The sequence below is a fragment of the Chlorocebus sabaeus genome, chromosome 7 (genome assembly GCF_047675955.1).
Source record: "Chlorocebus sabaeus isolate Y175 chromosome 7, mChlSab1.0.hap1, whole genome shotgun sequence".
NCBI classification, from domain to species: domain Eukaryota; kingdom Metazoa; phylum Chordata; class Mammalia; order Primates; family Cercopithecidae; genus Chlorocebus; species Chlorocebus sabaeus.
Window position 1 is genome coordinate 46,617,153 of NC_132910.1, and position 26,843 is coordinate 46,643,995.

The 26,843-nt window shown below is 39.3% G+C and overlaps 2 protein-coding genes across 8 annotated transcripts in view; one reads left to right on the plus strand and one right to left on the minus strand.

Annotated features, from left to right (window-relative positions):
* The window catches only part of BMPR1B (bone morphogenetic protein receptor type 1B), a 407,599-nt gene extending 391,995 nt beyond the window's left edge, over positions 1–15,604 (plus strand). For all 6 annotated transcript variants that reach the window (XM_037990043.2, XM_037990033.2, XM_073017494.1 and 3 more), the window contains 3 exons: positions 7,012–7,187; positions 9,762–9,892; positions 11,674–15,604. In XM_037990043.2, coding sequence (XP_037845971.1) covers positions 7,012–7,187; positions 9,762–9,892; positions 11,674–11,799 — 433 coding nt within the window. In that variant the 3' untranslated portion in view covers positions 11,800–15,604. The remainder of the gene's footprint in view (positions 1–7,011; positions 7,188–9,761; positions 9,893–11,673) is intronic.
* A 6,675-nt stretch (positions 15,605–22,279) lies between these two features.
* UNC5C (unc-5 netrin receptor C) overlaps positions 22,280–26,843 on the minus strand; it is a 383,755-nt gene continuing 379,191 nt past the window's right edge. For both annotated transcript variants that reach the window (XM_007999311.3, XM_007999310.3), the window contains one exon: positions 22,280–26,250. In XM_007999311.3, the coding sequence (XP_007997502.2) occupies positions 26,085–26,250 (166 nt within the window). In that variant the 3' untranslated portion in view covers positions 22,280–26,084. The remainder of the gene's footprint in view (positions 26,251–26,843) is intronic.

The following is a 26,843-nucleotide window of genomic DNA, read 5'->3' on the forward strand; positions in this document are numbered from 1 at the left end:
AGGGCTCTCAGGTATTAAATTTAAATAGAAAACCTGCAGTGAAGACTAGACCATCACACTGATGTCCAGTGGCTGATTGTCACATTATCCAAGTGCAGAAGAGAGAGGGTAGCTTAGCTCGGAGGGTACTGAATTTCTTGAGTCTTGCTGATGTGATTCTTTTTAGCGCTGCTTTTGGTTTGCATTTTAAAAATGATGTGGCTAAATGACTCACCAAAGTCATAAAACTAAGCTCATTTGTGGCATAGTGAACACTACCGGTCAAGGTTTCTGCAGCCATACCCACCTTATGTTGAAGACTTTTTAGTTCTAAAGTTCTGTTTCTAAGATACCCTGAGATTTCTTGGGATTTTATCATAGCAACATGGAACCTTGATGAAAGTTGCTGCGGAAAACTCCCCTTACTGGTGAACATCTGCCGCAGAGTTCAGTTCTGCAAGTCAGTTCCTCAGCTATCTCCAGGATGCCGCAGGAAACCCACAGGGATGTGCACAGCCCATTCTTCCGTAGACACTTGAGAATCTTTTATGCTTTTGGGAAATCAAAATCATCTTGCTGAGAGAGGATTTAACATCCTGTAGTATATATAATGTGTAGCTGATTTCAGACATCACTTACAAACCACAAGCAAACCCATGGCCTCCTTCACATGTCTTCTCATTTCTCCTTTGTTTCCACATTCTTTAAAGTACAGTTCTTATTTCATAAGAAGCTTTTTAGATTTTTTAAGGTATACAATGTTTGCTTCTCTGTTCTTTCTCCTATTACTTTTTTTTTTTTTTTTTTTTATCTCCCTACTCCGTCTCTCTCCCTTTCCTCTCTCTGTTTTAGGCATCAACAACATCCAGCAGGAGGACCACCTGCATGTGCCCAAAGGCTCAAAGAGGTAGAGCCACCTTGTTGGAGCTAGCAACTCTGTCCCTGCGCTCGCCTCTCATTGCCACAGCAGGCTGTGCTTAGGACTTTCATGAGACTCTTACTTCAGTTTATGGTACAGTGGGGAGGGTGCCCTGTGCTCAGTCAAGCAGTGGGGGCTCTTGTTTTTTTAACATAACACTTCTAGCCAGATTTTCTGGGTTTAGGTTTATAACTAAAAGGCTTAACTAACATGAAAAACATTTAATATATTATGAGACTAAAGAGATACTATATTTTCAAAACAACTCCCCCCTTACTCCTTGCCACCAAAACAAAAATCTTTTGACTGCCCTCATTTAATGCAAGATAGTCAAGAGCTTCAGGCATGCACTGTTCCCTGAGTCCACTGGGGTGCTCATGTTTCATTCTCCAACCTGCTCACGATCCCAGCTGAAGGCTCCACTTTCAGCCTTTCTGCATGCACAGGCAGCCCCATGGCTTCCCTCCCACAGTTACACTAACACCTGCAGTACGCACATGCCGTACCAGGCAGCAGTGCTGTGCTAAGGGGCGCGCCAGGGGCGGCACACCAGGCACAGGCAGGAAGGGAGTGCACTGTCAATAATAAAACTGATTAAAATCCTAGTTTTATTGTCACCATGTGCCACAATTCTAAACAACGTCAGTGGTTGAAATGTGTCTTCTGGCAGGGTGAGTGGCTCCCATCACCCCCCTGCTTGGTATGTCCTTCCCTGGCACCTTCAGAGGAGAAGAGGAAAATCTTAGTTTTGTGTGTCTTCTAATTTTCTTCTCTCTCTCTCTCTCTCTCAAAGTCTTTCCCTTTGCTCCCCTTCGCTACCCTCAAAACCATAGCCTTCAGAACTCTCTTTGTTTATGTCTTCATTGAGGTAGAAGAGCCACTTGGAGTGTCCACAGACTTATGAAGCCCTTTGTTATCAATGTAGACCTCATACTCCACCATTTTCTATATCATACCACTGTCATTCAAGTGACTTTGGTCAGAAATATGAACTTGGTTTTCTGGCCTCTTTATATAATCCTAGGTGAGAGCAGCCCTGCATTTTGAGATCCACATGAATGCAGACATTAACCTAATTCTTACCTGGTACAGTAGGGAACTCAACATTATTCACTGCTTGTCTGGGAATTCAAAAGAGTTGTTTTCCCCTTTGCATTATCAGTCGATAGCTCCCATATGCGTTGTGCCTTTTCCACATTGTATAGTTGCTGTCTCCTGGCTTCCAAAATACGAACAGCTCAGGTTTGAAGATGTTTTTACTGGAGATTGTGATGGAAGGTAGTACATAAAATTTAGTCCACCTGGACATTTTTTTTTTAAACCCCTACAGGGCTTAATATCTTATGACCCTAGGCTAGAAGAACAGAACCCTTCTTCTCCCTCACTGACTTCCCCTTTACCCCCAGGCTCTCATTACCGTTAACTTCTTACTGAGAAAATTGCAGACATTTTTGTTTTATCTTCTTCCATCCCCACTGTCCCTAAATGTTTATTGATTTTTTTGAGATGGGGTTTCAGTCTTGCCCAGGCTAAGGTGCAGTCGTGTAATCTTGGCTCACTGCAACCTCTGCCTCCCAGGGTCAAGTGATCCTCCTGCTTCAGCCTCGCAAGTAGCTGGGACTGCAGGCATGTGCCACCACACCGAGCAAATTTTTGTGTTTTTAGTAGAGACGGGGTTTCACCATGTTGCCCAGGCTGGTCTTGAACTCCTGGACTCAAGCAATCCACCTGCTTTGGCCTTCCAGAATGCTGGGATTACAGGCATGAGCCCCCACACCAGGCCTTTTCTTTCTTTCTTTTTTTTTTTTAAATACTCATTAAAGCATGATTTGAAAACAAAGCAAGCTTTTCTCCTGGAGAGGAATTTATTTGACATCTCTTAATTTACTTTATTTTACTCATATTGTGTATTCATTTCCTTCTAATTCTACTTAAGTCTGAATCTCTTTAGTACTCACATTAACAGGAACAAAAACCATGTTGGATCTAGTGGGAGTATTAATTATTGAAGTATAAAAGGGCAAAATTGTCTACTCTTATAATTCTCTGAACCCTACTCTTTAATAATGACCCCTTTGTGCAAATATTTCCAGTTCTTCTCCATGGGAAAGAAGAGAGAGAGCATTTCTTCTGTAGTGAATGCAACACTCTTGTTTTTAATGGGATATTTTCAGTTCTCCTTCGTAGCAGCTCATTTTCTCTGTAATTTTGTCCGGTTTATTTATATCACTTTTGTTCTTCCCATCCTTATGCCTATAACCTATCCTGTATTCCTTGAAATGTACATTTTTCTAGTTCTGGATCCTGCTGAGTTCTTTTAACTTATAGTATACTTAGAAATATATTACATATACTTATATTTGTGATATATTATAAACATACACAAAAGTATAAAAATGAGACATCCATGTAATAATTTAATATGAACAGATGTTAACGATTTACCATGTTTTTCTCTTTAAAAGAAATAAAATGTTGAAGATAGCCCCATTGTAGTCCTGTTCCTTTTTCATTTCCTTCTATCCTTCCCAGAAGTAACCAGTATCCTATTTATGTCTCCTCCGTATGGTTTTATAATCTGACTTCATATGTATGTAGCTACTGCAGTACATAGGATTATTGTGTGGGGTTGGAGTTATTGTCTCTGAGTCTACAACCCTTGTGCAGTATCTGTCTTTTCTTGTCAACCTTGTTTCTCCCCTCCATAGCCCTCCGTAGACAAGGAGACTAGAGGAAGCTAGTGCAGAAGGCACCCTGCCCTTTTCTGCCTCCTTCTTTCTCCCAGAACCTTCTGTCTGTTGTACTGTGTCTGTTTTCATGTGTACCACACCATCTGACTCTACTTCCACTCTCTTTTTCTTCCTTTATTCTTGGTACCCCAGTGTTAAATCACATTTATTTCTATTTTTGGCTTTAGGATTAACACAAGCTCAATTTTTCTCTGCCATTATTTGGGAACAGGTAAAATGATGTTACTGAAAATCCAAGAAAGAAATGTAATCTAATGACTTTCAATTATAGAAACATGCCTGAGGGAAGAAGGGGCAGAGCCAAATGTCTTGGAGGATCTGACACTTTACAGTATCAGATATGAATTACCTGTAATTCTCATGTTTGTTGTTTAAGTGTGGTGCTAAAGGCACTTGCCAATAGGTTAATAGTGATCTTTCACAGAATTAGTTTGCTCAACGAAATTCTATTTATCCTTCTAGAAATTGGTAAGATCTCATTTTATGGCCCATACAAACCAGATATTTTTATATTTCCCTTTAAATTATCCATAGCAAAGTTTAGTGTAACAAAACTTTTCCTTCTTTCATTTAAAGTACAATTTTCTGTCATGTGCAAGACACACTACAGATGGAGAGGGATTGGGGCTGTGATCTTTGGGTATATACCAAATGGCTGTGACTGTGACAAGTATTTGGGGCTCAAAGGAGTTGATAGTCTAAAGTTGGAAACCAGATTACTTACTCAAATATTACTAGGGAGAATATTTATTCAGCTACTACTAGGGCAAACATCTAGGGTGGGAGAGGAAGGTGAGGAGAGAGAGGGCTTATTGCTGAACATGCATCTAGACATATGTACATGCATGTATTTAAGGAACTATGTAAGGGACTGATTTTTGGCATTTGGTGGACATTCAAAATCCTTGAGTGTATGTTTTTGCAGTGTTTTAGAAAAAGAATTTAGAGATGAACTATGTACAGTCCAGCTGTCACAAATTTTAATTCTATTATTAGGTCACAGTTACCTGTCATTGTTTCCAATAGATATCTCTACATCACACATTTCATTATCTTTCCCTGACCTCCCAAATCCAAATAAACATTAAGGAGCTAAGAGTAAGAACGAAATGAAGTTGCCTAAAATCTTTATCAGCTGTGGTCAGATTACACCTTTGGCCTTTCTAAATGCACTTCTGTGTGGATTGTCTTCAGATTCTTCTTGATTCCCTTTCCTAGTCTGTGTTCTGGAATATAATTTAGGTCTTTAACCATCTTCTTTTCACCTGCTAACCCCCATGTTTGTTTTCTCTGCATGGGACCCAGGACTTCTTACCTGGGGCCACCACTGTCTTCCTTATGATTAAAAATTAAAATTAGATCATGCTGACAACACATTAGTGAAATCCCTACTCTCCTCCCATGAGAGGTGTCAGCAGGTGGAGTAGGAGGAGAGTGCTTTATAAATGGAAGTGGAGCTTTTGTAGCATCTATTCAGTCTGACATGTTTCCAGTTTACCATTAAGTCTCTCCTCAGCATACTTTCCTCCTCTGTCATTTATCATATACACATACAAATGACGATTTTCTATTGTACCAGTACATAAGTATTAAAATTTTAACTTCTTTTTCCAGTTTTAGAAAAGAGCCCAGAACACTGGGACCTATGTTTGCGTATGGTAAGGAATGCCAGCTGTTTTGTTTTTTAATTACACTTCAACTTTTTTTTTTAACATCTTAACTTTTATTTAGGAAAACAGGCTAGTTGTTATTGCACCTAGAAAACCATGAGGGGCCTAATGAGTACGCTGATGACATACCTGTTGAAATAATTTTAGATTAATAATTGTAGCTGGAAGTGAGTTTAAAAGTTTCTAAAATGAATCTTTATATTTTATATTTTAGTAAATAAAAATTTTGAGATATGATTTTGAGATACATTTAGTAAATGTAAAAATTTTGAGAGTGGCACTTAAAATGTTCTCAAATGACAAAAAATGACACCATGTATTTCATGTTGTAGAAGTGGTCAAGGTTATGAGATCAAACCCAGAGGTTTTTGATTTTTTGTTTTTCCTGAAGCCACTAGTGTTTTGGTATTGACTATCTATGACAGCAAGATAAGTGTGATATTCGATAAATGAATCTATTTTCCAGGCTGAGGAGAAATAACATGTAAATGCTTGAGAGTCAATAGAGTGTAATGAAAAGCAAAAGCAAAAAAAAAAAAAAAATTCTTGAGAGTCAGGAGATAGAAAGTTTTATCCAAGATTTTCCACAGAGTTCAGTTTAATAATGAACTGTTTTTTTTTTTTTTTTATAGTATACCTTATTTGGTTATAATCTGTTCATCTGTTATAGCTAGGGTTTGTTACTTTTCTACTTAGTTCCTTTCTGATGAGGTATAGTACTTAAGTGTCTAATATGTGCCTACTACTATGTTGGCAGGGCTTGTACATAATCATCAGCCTAGTCATTCAGCACCCTTAGAACAGGGGCTGGAACTGTGGCTCCAGCTTGCCGCACTGAGGCCATGGTTCCCAAGTGCCAGTGTGCAGGTTGTTGTCCCTCCATCATTAATCTTTTCCCAGTCTGTGGGAAGGAATAGTAAATAGGCCATGTTGTAAAATTTTCAGAAAGTTAAAAGATGTCATATTCCATTATTATTTTGTTCCTTTTTTAAATAGTTAAATGCTATTTGGTTCATAAAACAATAGTGATAGTAGAAAGCCTTTTTACATGTCCCACCTTGCCAGAGTAAAACAATTGCATGTCTTTGTTGGTTCTCTCCTTCCCCATTTTTAAACTTGTTTGTAGATCTAAGAGCTTTACAACAGCTGGCTTAAGAAATACTGTTTCTCACGAAATTGTCATGTGTGCATGCCCATTTTAAGAGTAAAGTTTAAATAGGAGTGCAAGGAAGAGGGTTTTTTAAGACATTTAATATATATTTAGCAGTTGTTTAGGGTATAAATTTGATCTATTGATAATGCAATTTTAAATGCTGCAGCTTCATTCTGACTGAGTTTCATCTTCATTTTTTTTTTTTTTTCTAACTTTTTTAAAGAGATGGCATCTCACTATGTTGCCCAGTCAGGCCTTGAGCCTCTAGACTCAAGCTATCCTCCCACCTCAGCCTCCAGAATAGCTGGGACTAAGGTGTGCACCACAGTACCAGCTTGCCTTTCATTGGGTTTTAACCTGTAAATATTTAATATAGCTTTTGGCAAGAAATATTCCTTAAGAAATTGTTTTTATTCCTTGGAAAGTTTTTTTTTTTTTCCCCCGCCTTTCAATAACTAAAGCCATTGTTTAAGAATCACCTTGATTCATTTTTATTGGTCCTCTTCAGTGCTATAATGCTTTGCTTTACTTTTTCCTTAGTGATACAAATGAAGTTGACATACCACCTAACACTCGAGTTGGCACCAAACGCTATATGCCTCCAGAAGTGTTGGACGAGAGCTTGAACAGAAATCACTTCCAGTCTTACATCATGGCTGACATGTATAGTTTTGGCCTCATCCTTTGGGAGGTTGCTAGGAGATGTGTATCAGGAGGTAAGAAGCAGTGCTGTCTTTGAAAAGCTACTATCGGAGCTGCTACAAATTCTTTCTTTCTGATCAGAAATCCAAGTTATCATACTGTCTGTAAGATCTGGTTTTATTTTCCCCTTTATTTCTGTTGATGCAGTCATAATGCTTCCAGGAAATTATATTCGACATCCTAGAATAATCTTTGACTGCTTCCTTTCTTCACCTGCCACTAGACACACTGTCAGCTTCCCCGCCTTTTCAAGCATCACTGTTTTCTGCTCTGTGTATTGTCTCATTTCTCTCTTGGGTTCTTCCTCCAGCGGTGGCTCCATCAAATCAAACCCCTTTTTCTGTCCCTGCCAGTTTATTCTCACCTAGCTGCTGGGCCGCATCCCCAACTCCATTCCCTGGGATTTCCTCTGCAGAGATGACAGTAGAACATAAATGTGGGGAGGGACACCCATTTCTTACCTTCTGTATTTATTTTTTATAAAACTTCCTCATAAAGCAATTTGAAAACATCAATTTTTTATCAAAAGGAAATTAAAGTATCAGAGGATTGTTATTTTTTATGATATTGTTTTTTCTACAAACATGAGGATTCCCTAGTAAAACCACTTATAATAAACAAGAAGACATATTTAAATATTCAGAAGTATTATTGCTTGTACTATTTTGATTGCTGCACAATCTGTCTTCGAGCAAATTCTGACACCTTTTAGGCAAGGAGCTTAATCTTCGGCTTTTCTGTATCAAGTACTGTATGTTATTCCATGGTTGTGCTCATTAAAAAGGCTTGATGCTGCTGATGTTCCTCATGATGGCCAATTTAAATCTATCTTCATGAAAACATGAGCTTGCTGAAGATTCTGAAAGTGCAGCATGCACTTAAGTAGTACTGAGATTTGTTCTTGTTCCTGCTATTTACCTGTGATGCCTTGGACAGTATAACCTTTTCTTTGTTTCAGAGTTCTCCTCTTAAGGATGGAGTGAATTATTGTATCTGCTTCTTTGGTTGTATGGTTTCAATGAATGTAAAGATAATGAGAACTGCCTGGCACATAATTAGCACTCAATACATGTTAGCTATTATTACTCTTAAAAATTTTCATTTTGGTTGGTAGAGCCATACCATCTTTAGGTTCATATTTAAATACAAAGAAGAAACAGTTAATTAACCTGCATTCACACTTTGATAGAAAGATCATCTTCAGTGGCACAATGCCTTCTAATAATCACTTTGGGAATTCTGAACCTGTTGTAAGAAATTTGAAATAGAACACATTCTCTCTGAAGTGAGAGAACTGTTTTGTCCAAAAGGAAAGTTAATGCAGGAAATTTTCTCTAACCAGATATTGAATAAATTTCTCATTCTAAATATAAAGAAGAAGTAACCAAGAAATTAACAGATTGTCTATGCCTTGATTTCATGCATTATAAAGAGTAGATAAACCTCACGTTTGCAATCCCAGCATTTTGGGAGGCCGAGTGGGGAGGATCGCTGGAAGCCAGGAGTTAAGGACTAGCCTGGGCAATAGGTTGGGACCCAATCTGTATTAAAAAAGAAAAAAAAAAAAATCAAGTAAACGAGCCTTTTAAAAAATAACATGCTTATACTTAATTAAGATAGCTTTGTGGAAGTTAAAGGTGTAGAGAACAAAATTATTTTTCTAATTATGTTTTCTTGAACATCTAAAACAAACAGGGCTACAAGAAGCCTATATTTGAAAGCCTGTGGGCCAAATACAGGAGAAACTATTCTCAGCTTAAAAACAAGGTAGCTTTATATAAACAGACTGTTCAGAGCAGCAGCCTCTAATGTAATTATTATGAGGAGTTAATCTGAGAAGGTGAAAAAGAAGGCACTAGAAGTCTGCATTTTTAAAGGAGAAGAGGAAAAAGGTAGAAATGAAATACTAAGAACGATAAAATGAAAGAGTTTAGTGTACATTTTTATGAAGATGCTATAGATTTGTATTTCTTAACTCTTAACAATACATACTTTTTCTAATAGTAATATATTCCTTATTGAAAATTTGGATAAATATAGAAAAAAATCAGATAATCCTTGGACCTAAAAAATTCATAGTTAATATTTTTGGGTGTCTATAATTTTCTAAATTTTAATGGTCAAAACCACATTCCTCCAATTAAGCAGAAGAAAATGTAAATCTGACACTTCGTTCAAGTAGGATACACTTACAAATTATGTTCATAGTTTCATATTATAGTAATAGAAATAGTCACATATTACATAATATGAGTTCAGGATATGTCTTGCAAATTTGCACTGAGATTTAATGTAGATGTGTCTTTTAATTTGTTCTTTATAAAATTGGAAATAAATTTAAGATGCTTGTTTTACTTAGCTTTTGGAAATTAGGAAAGAAAGTCTTGAAGACCTATGATAATATTTTTCATTGGGCTTTGTATTCATTTTTTCTAAATTAGATTAAGCACCATGTATTTTTCAAGGTTTATTTGGCTATTTTTCTGCCTGAACTTGTCTGTAACACTGATAGCACTTTTCCCTTGAGAGCTGTGTTAGACTTTTATTTCTACTTCACAGAAAATAATAACAATAACAACACATTTTAGGTATAGTGGAAGAATACCAGCTTCCTTATCATGACCTAGTGCCCAGTGACCCCTCCTACGAGGACATGAGAGAGACTGTGTGCATCAAGAAGTCACGCCCCTCATTCCCAAACCGATGGAGCAGTGATGAGGTAAGGCTCCACTGAGGTAACCGTGTGGCTGCGACTGACTTCTAAATAGACTTCTGTTTTAGCCAAAATTCCACGTATTCATTGTAGGAATTCTTCTTTGTTTGAATGGTGATGGTGATGGCACCTTTTTGCAGTGATTTATATGAAGATAAGTGTAGTTTATTAAATTTCTTGTTCTACTTTTCCAATTTTATTTTGCCAGTTCCAGAGTATATTGAGCGGGCTGGTCAGTGTTTAGCCTGCGTAACAAATAACACTATTTTCCTTATTTATAATGTCTTGACATTTGCATAAAACCTATTATTTCTCTGTGTGTGTTTTTAAAGCATCATGATTTTTCTCCGTAACAAACCCATGTACAGCGTTCTCCCATTTTGATTAGAGAAAAAAGTAAGCATGTTAAAGTGATACAAGTTGACCTAGTTAAGATGCCTGACTGTGCTGGGTGTCTTTGTTAATAAGGATGATGAGATGTGATTTGAACAAATCCACCTTCAGCTTGGCTCTAAGGATGTAGTGGTGAAACCTACATAGGTCTGGAAAGGAGCTGCTAGGAAGGAGGAAATGAGTCTTGCCTTTCCTGACTCCTCCTCCTGTTCCACATTCCTCTCCTTCCGCCCTCCCAGCCTTCAAACTCACTGTGTTCTAGAGTTCTCTGGCGGACTGGAATATTCAAGATGAGTTTGAAGCACCGCTGGAAAAAAAAAAACAACCAGGCTCTTATCAAACATCTACCAAAGCACTGCAAAGGAGGGACAGATCACTATTTCTTAAGTGTAAAAGCCATTTAAAAGTAATCTCTGGGCCGGGCATGGTGACTCACATCTGTAATCCCAGCACTTTGGCAGGCCGAGGCGGGTGGATCACTTGAGTCCAGAAGTTCAAGACCAGCCTGGCCAATATAGCGAAAACCCATCTCTGTTAAAAAATGCAAACAATAGCCTAGTGTTGTAGTTCATGCCTGTATTCCCACCTACTCGGGAGATTGATGCATAAGAATTGCTTGAACCCAGAAGGCGGAGGTTGCAGTGAGCCGGGATCATGCCACTGCACTCGACAGACCAAGTCCCTGTCTCAAAACAAACAAACAAACAACAACAACAACAACAACAAAAACACCTTTGGCTCATTGGTTTTGTGTCTGGTTACTAAAATGCTATATAATAATATATGTTTTCCAGCAAGCTGTGCAGAAAGCTCTATGAGATGCTGGAGCTCTGTTATTGTTGGCTTTTGGTGTTACTTGAAATCTCTTCACTGAGGATTTCTTATGAAGTGAAATTGTACTTTTCAATAGGAAGACCAATAATTGATGTACCACAGGAGAAAGTTTTAGTGATGCTGTGCACAGGTCATTAATCTTGTTAAATGGTGTAGTGTGATGCTATTACTGCAGCAGACAGCTGTGATTTAGGAATAACTGTGTTTGCATAGTATGGAATTAGATAAAAGATTTAAACTTATCAAGTGTTGTAAACAATCTGGGAGTACTGAGTGGAATACAAACTCCCTGGGTATGTTTATGTTTGCTTAACACTAACTTCAAAGTCACCCTTCTACAGTCAGCAGAACCACCTGCTTGCTTCTGTCACAAAGAAGACATGAACATCTGTTTTAGTCATATATAATTTTGCATGAAAAAAACCTACAGAATTTTATTCCTACATGGTTTTAAGGGTACCTTTTAAAAATATATTCAAACTTAATGAACCTAAAAAGCTACATTGTATCAGGTGTCAGCATTGCGGATGATACATTTTTCTAACATTTCTCTTCCACAGTGTCTAAGGCAGATGGGGAAACTCATGACAGAATGCTGGGCTCACAATCCTGCATCAAGGCTGACAGCCCTGCGTGTTAAGAAAACACTTGCCAAAATGTCAGAGTCCCAGGACATTAAACTCTGATACGACAGGAAAAGTAAGCATCTCTGCAGAAAGCCAACAGGTACTCTTCTGTTTGTGGGCAGAGCAAAAGATGACAAATAAGCATCCACAGTACAAGCCTTGAACATCGTCCTGCTTCCCAGTGGATTCAGACCTTACCTCTCAGGGAGCAACCTGGACAAAGACAGAGAAGCTCCCAGAAGCAGAGATTGATCTGTGTCTGTTTGTAGGAGGGAGAAACCGCTTGGGTAACTTGTTCAAGATATGATGCATGTTGCTTTCTGAGAAAGCCCTGTATTTTGGGATTGCCTTTTTTTTTTTTTTTTTTTTTTTAAGATGCTTTCATTTTGCCAAAATAAAACAGATAATGTGGATGGTTTAAGGGTTATAGAATTATAGTTTAAATAATAACAACAAAAGTTCTTCCCAGGAGCTCTGCTGGAAGGTAAATTAAGATACATGTCTTTCCATTGGTAAAATATTGTTGCACTCTGTGAACCAAAAGACAGTCTAAGTTGGAGGACATAGAACAGAATTCATCTTAAACATACTCCCCACCCCACCTTAGCCTCCTCAGACCACTTTGGCCATCCCTGCATTTGGGGCCGCTACGGTAATGTGAATGCACTGGGTACAGACACCACCTGTCTAGGACCACATTTGGAATTCCTGCAGGTGGCCTTTTGCAGCTTCAGGCAATATGGAACAAATGAAGGTTTATGTGACTCTAATAGAAGTAATTGTTGATAGGTGTTCTTCAGAACCACTTCTGTTTCTGATTGTGTTAGGCATCTCTGTCATGGTAAAGTCCTTCTCATTAAATACAAAGAAAGCTTTTGTTTTGTTTTGTTTTTTAATGTGCAGAGGATTGACCTGTACATGCTTTTGATCTCTCAATCAAAGGATCAATATTAAATAAAATTGTCATGAGCTGTGTTGAAGACGGGGTGCTTTAAAATAGAGGTAATTTGCTCTTGTGTTGTAAGAGGAATATGTCAACAAAGATAGGGAACGAGGGAGAGTGATGGTGCAGATGGCTTGTATCTTATATATGCAAAGGAGCCAATCTCAGAAGCACAAAGAAAAAAGTGTGCATACCTTATTTTGTAGAGATAAAGATGATGTCTTTTTGTTGTCTGTCAATTTTGTATGTGTCTGAGATAAGGAATAGAGAGGAAACATCCATCAGGCTAATTTAACTACATTTTATTTTAAAAATAGGGAAACATAACCTCTAGATGGGACAGCAGAGGAGAGTTAGTGGAGGCTACACAATATTATGGGCTGCTGTGTTTTATTGTTCTAAAATCAATATGGATGGAACATGTATATCTTAAGTGATCATTTCACATCTTAGGAATGCCTACTCATTTTATTTTGTTCTAGTGATGTTCAATTCACTATTTAATTTATTATATTTTCTCTTCTGTGGCACTTATACAAAATATCTCTTCACCTACTTAGTTCTACAGGGTTTTAACTTTGGAAAAACATGAATAAAATCATCGAGAAGGCAAATATTCTTTAGCAACATGAATATAATAAAGTTTAAAGTTGTACACTTTAATCACATACATTTCCTTTCTGTGGTTTTCTTTTGCTTCTTAGAAATTCTGTAGTGGTTAGTGGTAGTAAAGAATTTGAAAGTACTTTCTCCTTGTCTTTTTTTTTTTTTAAGACATTCCTCCCAGAATACTCCAGGGGGCAGTGTTTTATAACACATTTTCCCCACTGGTGATTGAAGGATGGAGGATTTTTGAAAATTTGACAGCTAAGTGAAACATGAGAAAACATTTTCCTCACTTCTGAAGTCGGTTTGCAGCTGGTAACTTGTTCATCCAGAAAACATTCTAAAGCAATGATAGTTTGTGAGCTGTGCTTAGAGTTTGAGAGAATCATGAGGATTCTTTCTATATTTTACATTTACTTCCCAGTGCTTCATAGCCACGTTTTGTTTGTAACTAAGACAGAAGAATTTCGTAATCCTTGAATTTGAAAAAAAAAAAAAAAAAAAAAAAATTGCGTTTTCACAGAGTGAAAACAGTTGGTTCCAAGTAGAACTGTAATCAGAATGCTGCTTTTATTGATATTAAAAATAACCTCAATAATAATGTAAAGGTTCCTTTCTCTTGTGTCAGTTATATTCTTAGGGATAGCCTAGAAGGAATATATGGTTAGAACTAAGTGTGACTAATAATCTGAGCCTTGGAGAGAAACTTCAGTGCCTCTAAACAGATCATCTACAAAACAACAGGTAAACATTTATGCCAGTTAAGTGGGACATGTTTTTGTTTCTTGGATTTTTCCTAAATTTAAGTGAGGTTGGGCTTACCTTGTAGATAAAATTATGTTTTCTTTTTGGTAGATACTTGAACGTGGATAACTTCAAATCAGAATATTTTGTGAGGAGGTGATGATTTGAAATTAAGCTAGATTTCTAGGGAGGTGTTGGTTCCAATGAAGGATGGGAGGAAATTAAAATAGTCTTCAAACTTCCTCCTTACTCTATTTGGTTGCCTTGGAAAAGATTGGTAGCTTATTTTCTAATCCTCAATCTCATTTATTCACTATTAATATTTTAAAAGCATTCCAGAGATACTTAAAAAGACCCACTTAGCAATTATGGTCGCTCAATGAAACAAGAATTTATTTATGCATAGATTTTTCTCTGTGTCTTACCAAAATCTACCTTACTTAGATAACACTAAATTGTTCTTGAAGACTATCTACTCATTTCGCAATAATCCATTATGATTTCAAAATTTCTAGCGGCTCAGAAGTGAATTTTATTTTATTTGTCTTTCACTTGAATAAATGAGAACCCAGAAATTAATAATGTCATTTGTTGCTTACTGTCAGGATATTTCAAAGACTAAGAGTTTCTTCTGACCCCTCCCTCTCAAAGGAATCCTAAATTATTAGTTGTTAGATAAGTTTTGTATGCTAAGATATTCAGGTTTATAGTTTATGTATGTGTATATATATATAAAAATATATATGTATATATAAATATTATGTTCAGTTTGGAGTCTGGCACAACTCCATTATGTGGATTAGAGAGTAAGATATTATGGACGATAAAGTACTAAATGAAACATAATATTTATTTATAAAAGTATGTAGATTGTTAAATCACAAAAAGAGTGCTATGAACATTATGTATGAGGAAAAAGGCCTTTGACCTCCTGGAAAGCACTGCTCAAAAGTCATTAGTGACCATTTTTGAATTCCCCAAACAGAAAGCTTCTTACAAAACATGCTGAGATTTTATTTACAGGGAATTCTTTGACACATTTCAATTGGTGTGTAGTCAGGTATAGCAAGTACCTAATAATGACTGGATTTCGTGTTCCTAGAGTCATGCATATTCATTAGAAGTTTTGTGTCGTTGGTCTGATCTGATTCTTCTTTGTTTGTGGGTGGAACGGCACTGAGAGAAATACAGTTTTTTAAACTTGAACATGTTTAGTAGTTACATTGCCTTAGAAAACCCAGACACATAGCAGTGGAAATGAAAGAAATGACATCAGAAGTGACTTAATTTAGCAATTATGATTCCTCTTGTAAAACAAAACAGAAAAAATGCCATATTTTTTAGAGAAAAGTTGGCAGTATAGGGGTTTCGTTGTCCGTTTCACAAGAAGACTCATTTGTTCTTTTGGGGGAACCAGTGCCTTACAGATTTTGTATATACTGTAATTATTCAGGACTAGGGAACAAACAATTGTATTGTATTTGTTACAGATTGTATATGGCTTTGTTTTAACATTCCCCTAAATAAAATGGCTTCATTCTCCCGTTGGAAAAAAACATGACTGTTATGTTATAGTCGTGCTTGCTTGCTTATTTATTTATTTATTTATTTATTTATTTATTTATTGTCTTTGAAAATATCACATTGTAACAGGTGGGAAGGCACAATGAAGGAGGCAGATGCAGGTAAGTTTTTCACATTTCACGACAGGAGGACAAGAGAAACGGTCTGATGGCTTCTTTCTTTGTGAAGGAAACAGTCATCTGCTGAGAGTGAGAGGAAAGGCAGGGAAGTCAGTGGTTTGAGAGAAGGGAAGAAGGTTTAAAATTGCACTGGAAAATTACAGCTTGCTGGGGAAAGAGCCAGATGGTTATGGGCAACTCTGAGGGCCAGGTTAGGCTTCAAGAAGCTGACTGTGGCACAGCGGCCAAGCGTAGACTCGGGACTGCCAGGCAGCCTATTGGTGTGAATCCATCTTCCCTCACTCGCTCAGTTGTGTGACTGGGCACGTTTTGACCTCTCAAAGACTCAGTTTCTTCCCCTTGAAGATGAGAATGATGTTAATATCCAATATCTGGAGTTGTTCTGAAGATGAAATGACATAATCCGTGCACCAAACATGTGGTGAGTGCTCAGCTATAGTATTCACAGAAATTCATAGTGCCACTTTTCTTGTGATTTATGATTTTATCTGTCAGCAACCCAAATACAGGTATAGAGACAGCAGTGGTAGGATTCATTCAGGGTACTGGTTTATCATGCAAATGCAGCAACAGGTCATGGAAAGTAAGAATTATTACTATCAAGGGGCTGGCTGGTGGGCCAGTGGGGGTAAGGAATTAATTAGAGGAGCTAACAGTGCCCCCACTCCACCGCAAAAAAACAAAACAAAACAAAAACAAAAAACCCAGGTCCCAGGACAGGGAATCCTGATGGGGTGGAGGTGGTATCTCCGCGGTTACTGAACTGAAGGAGGGGCTGTGGTCAGATTTTGAAGGGAGAACAGCTGAGGGTGTGATCGCAGGAGTGGGTGAATCCAGTTCGTGGGCAACGTTGGTGATGAAAGAGGAACCCAAAACCTGGCCTTTAGATTTGTTGTCTTCGTGGATTTTGAAGGTGGCAGTCTTGGGAGAGGAAGGTTGTGAGGCAAAATTCTCCAGTGCCACAGCATGGGGAGGGGCACAGTCTGTGAGAGGCAGAGAGAGGGGCTGGCCAGCTGAGCCAGGAGGCCTGACTTGCCAAGCATTGGGTTTTAATGCAATGATCTGGAATCAGCGCTGTATGAGAAAGACCTCACCCGCCTCCCAGCTGTAGAGTGTTTGAAGTGTGGAAGGATGAGGCTATTGCTGCTGCCCCTGAATTGTCACCTCTGCAAAAGGGGAGGGAACATGTTAGGGCTGTTGTTGCAAGCATTGTGGACCTGGAGGGCAGAGTGAGAAGTTTGGTTTTGAGGGGATCCACTGGAGATTGGATCAGGACCAGGGAAGCCCAAAATCATCCGGGGAGTGGGGAGTGCAGGAAGGTTGGCATCTGACACAGAGGGAATGAAGAGTTTGGGTGAGATTGGCAGTGGTTAGCCACCTGCACTTATGTCTAAAGAGTGCATGCTGGCACTGGGATTCAGACTGATCTGCTTAAATTCCACCATTTTCCACTTTTTCATTCTTTGGAAGTACATAATCTGAGCCCAGTCTTCCCACCTGTAAATTCCCACCTCTTCAGGCTCTTGTGAGGAATCTATAAGATGAGTATCTGAAGTGTGTGAGGGTCCATGCCAGGTACATCATAGCTGCTCACAAATACTGCTCTTTCTCCTTTCCTTCTTTCTTCTTTTCTTTTCTTCCTTTCTCCCTTTTTCCTTTCCTTTCCTTTTCTTTCCTTCCCCTCCCCTCTCTTTTCTTTCTCTCTTTTTACCCTTCCCCTTCCTTTCCCCTCCCTTGGCTCCTCTCCCTTCCCCTCCCTCGGCTCCTCTCCCTTCCCCTCCCTCCCCTCTCTCCCCTTTTCTCTTTCTTTCTTCTTTTTCATTCTTTCCTTTTTTTTTTTTTTTTTTTTGACAAAGCCTCACTCTGTCTTGCCCAGGCTGGAGTGCAGTGGCATGATTATAGCTCACTGCAGTCTCGATCTCCTGGGCTCATGTGACTTTCCCATCTCAGCCTCCCAAGTAGCTGGGACTACAGGCATGCATCACCATGGCTGACTAATTTTATGTTTAGTAGAGATGAGACCTCGCTCTGTTTCCTAGGCTGGTCCCAAACTCCAGGACTCAAGTGATCTCCCCATCTTAGCCTTCCAAAGTCCTGGGATTACAGGTGTGAGCCACTGTGCCCAACCAGTGTTGCTTTTTCTTCCTGCCATTAGTTTAGCAGGATCTCAACTTAAAACCAGCTGAGATTTGCTATTGGTACATCTCTCCCACCTTCTGTGCACCCCACTTCTGTGTGTCATGGGCTCAAGTTAAATTTTTCACAGAACTCACAGGCATACTGACAGTAAATCTCAGCTGAGGAAAAAAGGTTATTTTCTTGGCATTGGTCATTTTGTAAGTTGCAAGCTTGTTGTCTCTATCTGGTCACAGCAGCAAGGTACAGATGACCACGCTCTCAGAAGTTTTGTCTCTGCAAAGTGATTCCTAATTTCTACCTTAGGTTCTGACCTGAGCTTAGCTGTGGGACTCTCTGGGACTGCTGAAGGTTCTTTGCTTGGCATCTGTATGCTGGTACTGAGAGATGGGAACAGAGGGAGGCCAAGCTTCAGAACTCTCCAGGGACCTCCACTCAAAGACAGGGGCTTAGGTTGGGCCCTCAGTGAATAATCTTTGAAAATGCATGCATGCCATCCTAGGTAAGGCCTTCTCAGCAGGAATCTCAGCTACCAAAGCTTCTAATTAGGGATTAGCGGTCTGGTAACAGGGCTGAGCCACCATGGGTTTTCTATGTAAAGGAAAGTTTTTGTTAGTGTTTTATTGTTTTCATTGTATTTTCATTCTTTTATATGGAATTTGAATTCTCTAGCTCAGCTGCAGCCCTTATTTCTCCCTTTGATTTTTACCCAGGTTCCAGTTTATGTATTTCCATTACTTCCTTAGCCTTGAAGAAACATTTGAATTCGTGATCCCAGCATCGATTGTTTTATGTCATTTTCTTCTAGTCCATGGCATGGACCAGTTTCTCAGTGCTGGACAATGGCTTACACCCTTCTGCCACTGAGGCTGAGGGGAGGGGTGGGGGCAGGTGGCAGTCCATCTAAGGAAGCGTCTCCAGGTCATTCTCTCATAGAGGACAGGGCTGCCTTTGCTTCTAGTCCTCAACCTCACAGCTGCTTCCCACCTCACAGCTGCTTCCCACCTCATAGCTGGAGCCCTAAGGCAGTGGCCAGCAGTCCTGTACCAAGCTGAACTCCTCTGCTGGTAGTTGCTCACCTTTCATTTCCTACCTATTAGTATAGTTGTTTGCAAACTTCATTTAAAATCGGATCTCTAGAGGCAGGGCTTGACACTCTATTTAGAAGCTCCCGCCCCAGAGAATTCTGCAGAAGTTCTAAACATTGGTTCTCACCCTTAACTGCTCATTAGTACCACCCGGGAGTTTTTAACGCCCAAGACTCAGGCTACCCCTAGACCACTTCCATCAGAATCTCTGGAGGTGTGACCCTGGCATTAGTTCTTAAGGCCCCTCGGGTGATTCCAGTGTGCAGCTGATTTTTTAGTAGCAACATTCTAGAACCTTATCCTGTGCGTGCAGGAGGTTGTGATCACCATCCACGCAGGACCCAAAGCCTTTCTGTCCCACTGAAGAAACAAGTGGCGACTCTGAACACACAGGAGAACCTTATTATGAAGTGAAGGAGGCAGCACTTTGTTGCTTATAAATATAATTTATTACCTGTTTAAAAATTCTTTCTTACATTTTGTACATGTTGGCTGACAGAATAAATGCAGGCAATTTACAAACAAAGGGGACTGCAGGAAAAATCGGGATTGGCAGCCAGGGAGAGAAAAGAGGCACACCCGGAGCTGGTATCCCTCACCTCCACCACTCAGCAAGGTGCCGGACAGATGTCCGGAGGGCACTCTGCCTCCGCCGGGGATTTTTTAGAAAAGGAATTGCATAGAAGATACAGCAAGAGGGAACTCCACAACAACAAAAGTGTTCCGTATCAGAAAAGCCAAGGTTGTCATGTTTTGTTTAAAAAAGAAAAACGATAAAGCACAAAACCTCAATCCGACCTTTCTGCAGTTGAACTGTTCCAAAGGGGACAACAGGTGGATGACACTGCCTCTTCAACATGACTGCTGGGGAATTTTCTCTGACAAACATTGGTATCTTCTTTACAAAACGCAAAGAGGAAGGTCACCAACTTGCTTCAGCTCAACATTAAACTCAACACATATAACACCGTGACATCACACACACACAATGATGTTCCCTGAAACTGGGCTCAATGCATTATGTCTGGAGGGCGAGGGCTGCACTACCACTAGCAGGTCTAGGAAAGCATGAAGAAGAGAATGCAAATCACTTGTTCCCACGTGTTCTGACTGCTGTACTTTTTTTTGTCCATGGCCTGGAGGAGTAGACATCTGAGTTTTTACCCCTACATGTACAGATGCCATTCATTACTTTCAGAATAGAAAAGAAGGCAAAGGTATTTTACACCAGCTATAGATTTCTTGCTCTTATATGTCACTCTAAACAGGTTTCACATTGAGAACCTATATAGCTCAGGTCCCGATTCTCTGATGCTGCCTCCATGTGCTCAGGATCAGAGGCCAAAAGAGAGCCCATCCATCCTTAGGCTGTTGATCAGCAAAACCTGCCTACAGTTCATCTTCTAAACACCGGTACTGAGAGTTATTCCACCCCGGGTCAGTGCCGTCAGCTTCTACAGCTGGTCTCATAGTACTTAGTCCAGTAGGCCTTTGGAACTTAAAAATGACACACGACTTAGGCATATTTGTAAGAAACCCTTAAATTATATGATTTGCAATTTATATTTTTGTTGAAGGACAGATCTGAAATGGTATGTTAAAAGGCTGGTATTGAGTAGCAAACACTATGGTAGGTGGGCAGCTGACGATATCTCAGGGCAGCTTCCTTATTTCTACTTAGAAGCTAGTTGGGCCACAACTCTCATGATATTCTGCAGAGATTCCCAACCAGGGATTCCAGAAGATCACTGGACAGGTCCCTTCAGTAGGCAAGCGTCTGAGTAGACAGCAGGCTTATGAAGAGCTGCTAATAATTGCTGGGCTTGGTGTGCCAGTACACTTGCAGAGTACCTGTTGGTTTGCCCTGCTGATGCCCCCTAACCATGCTAAATAGGTCTGAGGCACACATTACATTTGTTGAATGAGCCCGTTAATATCCTACCACAGAGCAATACAATGAGGTGACAGGAAAACCTAGGAACCATGAACTCTTATGAAGACAGGCTGTTAAAGTAGCATTTATGAAAATGGTGTAAGCACAAGGCTGATAAAACTAAAGGATCTGGAAGCTCATTGCTAGACTTAGTCTGCAGAGAAAACCCACCCAGTGCTACACAAAGTCATCTCCCCACCTTTCGAAAATAATAGGTTTTTCACACTAGAATTCTGGAAATATTAATGACTTCATTTGGCTTCCTTGGCCTGTATGGATATGGGTTTACATAACATTGGTTACAATATATTTATTCCCCCTTATGCCTTATTCCATTAAAAAGAAATAATTAGAGATGCAAAGGAAATCTTCCAAAGTGATCATTACAGCCAGAGATTATACAAATAGATCTCTTAGGGTAGAGAAACGTTACTTCATTGCACAGAGGCAAAGTTCTAAAGATTTCAGTCAACATTAGCTCAGCAAGATTAAAGAATATATAAAAATAATACAAAAAGAAAAATAAAAACCAAAGAGTAATAGTTGGTCCTATGAGGCACTCGAAAGATAAAAAAATGTTTTGTTAACTTGAGATAATAAAATATTTTCCTTATTAGATCTATAAAATCTAATGCTCATCAACCATTATCTTGAGCAATGGTGTTCTGCTTCACAAAAGCTCTTCCATTCTCAAAGAAGATGGATGAAGCCCCATTTCATTTCAGCTGTGTTTCCATGGGCCCCTCTCGTTCGTTAGCCTTGGGCTTGCACTGAGTTCTCCACATGAAACTGATGACTTGTCCAGAACAACTGCCAAGCAAAAGCTAAGACTCATTCAACTTGAAGGCTTGAAAACCCAACAAGTAAACCTTTTCTACCTTCTTTACGCTCTCTTGCAGGTCCTTATATAGGTTCATATTTTCCTGGCCCCATAGGGGCAGACCTTACAGAGACAGAGGCCTGTGAATTCTGGGGAGATGGTGATCACCTTATTAACTCCATTCTGCATCCGTGGATTACAGAGGAGTAAGCAGACCAAGAGCACAGCTGCTGTGATGCTGACAGAGACACACAGAAGGACACATGAGACAAGAGCCTTGTTGCTCTTCTCCAGGAGAAGTGAAAAGTCTTGATTCCACCCTCAAAACATTGACTTTTAGGATATCTTACTTGTAGGAAAAAATACCTTAAAAAAAATCACTGGTCGCACAATTTCAGAGTGTCCTGAACTCAGTCCCCACGATTTTTTTTCTCCTAAAAATTGCTCTACTTTTTGATAGTTGAGAGATTTAAATCTCTAAAATGGTATATATGAAAATGGCTGATGATGCAGTTTGATATTGAACACCTCACCTAAAAAGTTGTTGTCCAGTTTTTGAAGAGCCTAACTTGCTCACAGCAGGATGGGGGGTTTGCTGCGTAGCACAGCTGACGACTATTCATTTGGAAGATGCCGTTTGTGAAACAGCTGTTAGCTGTGAGTACCTTGGTGTTACACAGGTATGTCGTCACCATGCCAGCTGTCAATTCTGAATCCAACTTTTCTATTCCTTCCAGATACATTAAGGAAACTTGAATGAGTGAGATAAGAAGAAAATAAAAACAGGATGGAACCTCTGCCTTTGGATTCTCAAATTCAGGAGAAAAGAAACTGCTTTCTTCCCTTTGATTAACAACCCCAATTTTCTCTTCCCCAGACATAGTATTCCATTTGCATATATAAGACATTTCTTTCTAAGCAGATACTTCTTACATTTCCAAAGATAAACATTAAGGAGATTCAAAGTATACAAACCCCAATGAAAACCATAAATGATAACAATGATAACTCTGCAAAGACTGTTTTATATAGATTTTACATAGTTCTGTTACAAGAAGCAACTTAAGATGTGTTGTGTATGAATGAGTTGATGTACTAGGTTCACAATAACCTAATTTTGAGCTAGGTGATGCAAATGAAAAACAAGTGAGAATAAGAAAATTGTTAATTTGAAGTGAAAATGTTCCCACATCTGTTTGTCATAAAGGTCCTTGAACTCTACAGCTTTTCATTCCCTTTGTCAAACACATTCTAGTGAATATTAAACTCAGGTTAGATTGTGTTGCACACCACTAGATGGCAGCATGCACAAATGATAGTTTTTTCTATCCAAATGAAGCCAGCCAAACTTGCCTTTCCAGCGGTGTAGAAAGAAGCAGGACCTATCAGAATAGTTGATGAAGTGGCTTCCTATGAAATGACTGTTATAGCTGGACCTTCTAAGTTTGAAAGCAATCTAACAGCTATTACTTTACTCCAAAAGAGAAGGAAATCAGAATTTGTAGTGAAAATTATTTGGTATAAATAGTGTATGTATGGAAGTTGTCATTCACTTGATAGGAAACATTAAGAATTCTATGACTGGCAGATGAGTACCACACACAAGAAATCAGTCGCTTTTCCTTTGTCTGGTGGTGGGAGGTTGAACCAAAAAACAAGCATCTGAAGTGAACCCCAAGGGTTCTCAATGACTTTAAGTAAAACAGTTCCTGTTTGTGTTATTTCTGTGTTGTTGGTGACTTTTTAGTCAAAGATTTTAGTAACAGTTATGGAATTGAGTCATCTTCATAGCTACATAGCTGCTCCCCTCTCATTTTCACTAGGCATAGAAGTTTCAGCATTCAGTTCAGATAATTCTAGTTCTTGAGTTCCCTAGATGATTCCACAACCCCGGTATTGATGAGTAATCTTGAGAAGTTTATTTCAAAATGTAGGAATGGACAATAGCTCTCTTTCCTCCTCCTCCTTTTAAAAAATGTATGTGTATAACTGTGGGTGTATATATTTGATTTTTAATTTAGAATACAGTTTTACTCATTGCTACAAACATTATCCACTGAACTTGTTTACTAGTGCAATCTCTCCCTTCCCCAGTCAGTGTACAAATATTTTAAATATGGAAATCCTAATGCGGGGGTGGGCTGAGAGAGGTTTTATAGAATATATGTCCAAAACAGAAGATAAGGAATAAAAAGCATGAAAGAAGAGGCTCCATAGCAAGGTATCAGCAGTTCCTCGGGGATGAGGATGGCAGAGGCATCAATATCAAGATGCTACCAAAATAGGAGCAGAAACATGGAAAGATGGAAGAACATGTATAATTCAAATCTGTTCAGCAACTTGTGTGCCTCCAGCCTAAAAATAAACCAGTCATGTTCTAAAGGTTCTGATTCATACACATGTCTGCTTGTTCAGTTTTGGTTTTGCTACTGGGCTTTGATTCTTTAATCCCCACCTGCTGAATGAATTGAGTCCTTGTGTTAAAGAGCTTGTGATGGTCCCAAGGAAACATAATAGTTAGTTTCCACAAACTAGTGTGTTGACTAACATTTTGCAGGACAACAGTTTTTAAAGAGCTAACTAGACAGTCTTTATAAATGCTACTGAATATTATGACAGCAAAGATTCAGGGTGGGGTTGGGTGGGGTTTGGGGGTGTAGAAAAAATGCACCAAGTTCCTACTGCCAGATAAACTTGTAGGAGTGGTCTAGATATCAAGATGCCAAGACAATAGTAAAACAGAATTTGCAACCAGTCAGGAAGGCTGGGGGCAGGGGGGTCTCAAGAGAGGCTAAGAAAATGGTACTAAAGGGATGTCATCTCTCAGTGAACAGCATAATGCAATGATGCAGAGTGACTCAAGCCAAACAAACATAATGCAGGTTAGAATAATCATCTTCCATGTCAGAACTATTTGAAAGGCATAACATAGCCTGGGCAAAAGACCAGCTGATTATTTTGAATGATCTTGGTCAGAGTCCATTGTGGTCTTCAGACAGATGAGTGAGACTGGAGGCATCATGGTGGAAGTTGAGCATTTCAGAATGTGGAGATGATCTAATCCCACCCCTTCACTTTCTAGTGAGGACACTGAGGTCCAGTGTGGTTAAATGACTTTCAAGGTGGCACAACGAGACAGTGACAGACTCACATGAGAACTGGTTTCCTGATCTCCAGTTCAGAGTCCATTCCTCCAACCACACTGCCTCTAAAGTAGAGCACCATAGGGAGTCGACGTGGGGCCACACAATGGCAATAGTAAGAGAAGTTCATAGAGAACACATCTCATCATAAGACTCAGAGGAGAAAGACCCTGCCTGAGCAAGCTGAAGGAACAGACTGACAAAGCCAGTGAGCATTTATCACCTTTCTGGGGCGGAATGAGGGAAAGAAAGGTAAAAGGTCAAGGAAGCTATGCATGTTGAATTAAACTGATGACCACACCCACCTTGATACGTGAAAAGGTGGGGCAGGTCTAGTCAATACCCAAATACTAACAGTACCACTAACAAAAATAGAAGTTAAAAAAAAATCCTTTTACTAGAATACCTGTAAATACTCATCAATAATAATAATAATACCTTTTTTTTAAAAAAAAACACTTCATATTGCATATTACAAACACACGTTGTAAAAAAATGCTTGTTTGTGGGGTTAAACATGAATCACTGTCTTCCCTGCAATGCTACAGTTTTATTCCCAAAGGGCACCAGAAGGTCCCTCCAAGGAATAGGAGTCTTAGTTATTTCTTTTTTACACTTAGATTCTCCACTTCCCTGATACAAACAATAACACTGGTTCTACAAGTTCTAGAAACAGAACACTGATGGGAGGATTATCTGAGACACTTGATGCACACGATTTGTAGCAAAAGTCTGATTTCTCTGTAAATTACTAATCTGAAATAGACACAACAAACCGTCCACAGCTTCAACTTCAAATGATTTGAACAAAAATAGAACGAGCCATGGACAGTGTCTGCATCCCTGTCCAATTTGATGTAAACAACATTTGTAGAAATTGGGTTTGTTAAGAAAGTTTATCCATATATCTGGATAGCAATAAAAAGCGTTTCCTAGGAAACTGTAAGATCCTGTACCACACAGCATACAGCCCAACTAAGAGGAAAATTAGGTTGATAGCTAAATTCAAGGTACAAATTTACACAATTTTTCTTAACTCCCGTGATGATGTCCGAGTAAAGTGGGCATGTACATTGGCAGTTGTATCTGTTTTCCTTCTGGCTCCTGCTGCAGTCTTGCCTGTGAAGCGCATTGGTCTCGTCTGGATTTCCTCCTCCGCTGTGATTCCCCTGGACGGCCACAGACTCCCTGTGCATTTTTGTCCTTCATTTCCCCTTCCAGGATGGTGGTTAATACTGCCCTTCTGCTGCTAAGGACACCACTGTTTCATGTCTTCCCATTTCTTCCAAGACAGCTGCCAGCATGCTCAGGTTTCCATCTGGGAAGTTCTGTGCTTCCCAAAGATCCAGGATTACGCCAGTTGGGCTGGATTTGGTGGCAAAGTAATTCAAGTACCTGTAATTGGGAAAGAGAAATGTGCTCAACGGTGTGACTTACATATCTATTTTTCCTCAGCTAAACTTTTCTGTCTCTCTACTTGTCTTTAAGTATCCTGGTCCCATTGTGGTTGACAGTGAGCCATCCTAAATAACTAGCCCATGCTTAATTAGGTCAGCCCCAGACAGGAGACGTGATGTTGAACTTTGTGAACCTCAGCTCTGAGTAAGATAATTTAAGAGACGAGATGTCTATGGGTCATATTCTAAATAGGAAATCAAGAGACTTATGTTTTCTTTCTAGTCCAGGCTTGGATACTCTTTGACAGGTCATGTCACATGTTTTGTTTGGTAGTGACGGTGACATTCCACAAAGTAGAGGCTCCAGAAGTCTCTTTATAACTTAATCTCGAGGCGGTGTTAGCTTGCTAATTATTCATCAAACATTAGGTCCCGCTCAACTGCAGGGGAGGAGCAATAATTGCGGTAGTGAATGGTTGTATGATTTGGGGAATTTAGCCCACCAGCTTTGCAAAGTGGATCATGAAACTTGATACTTACCAATGCCAAATAAGCTCAGAATGTCTCTTAGCACTCTTTGCAAGCCTGCAG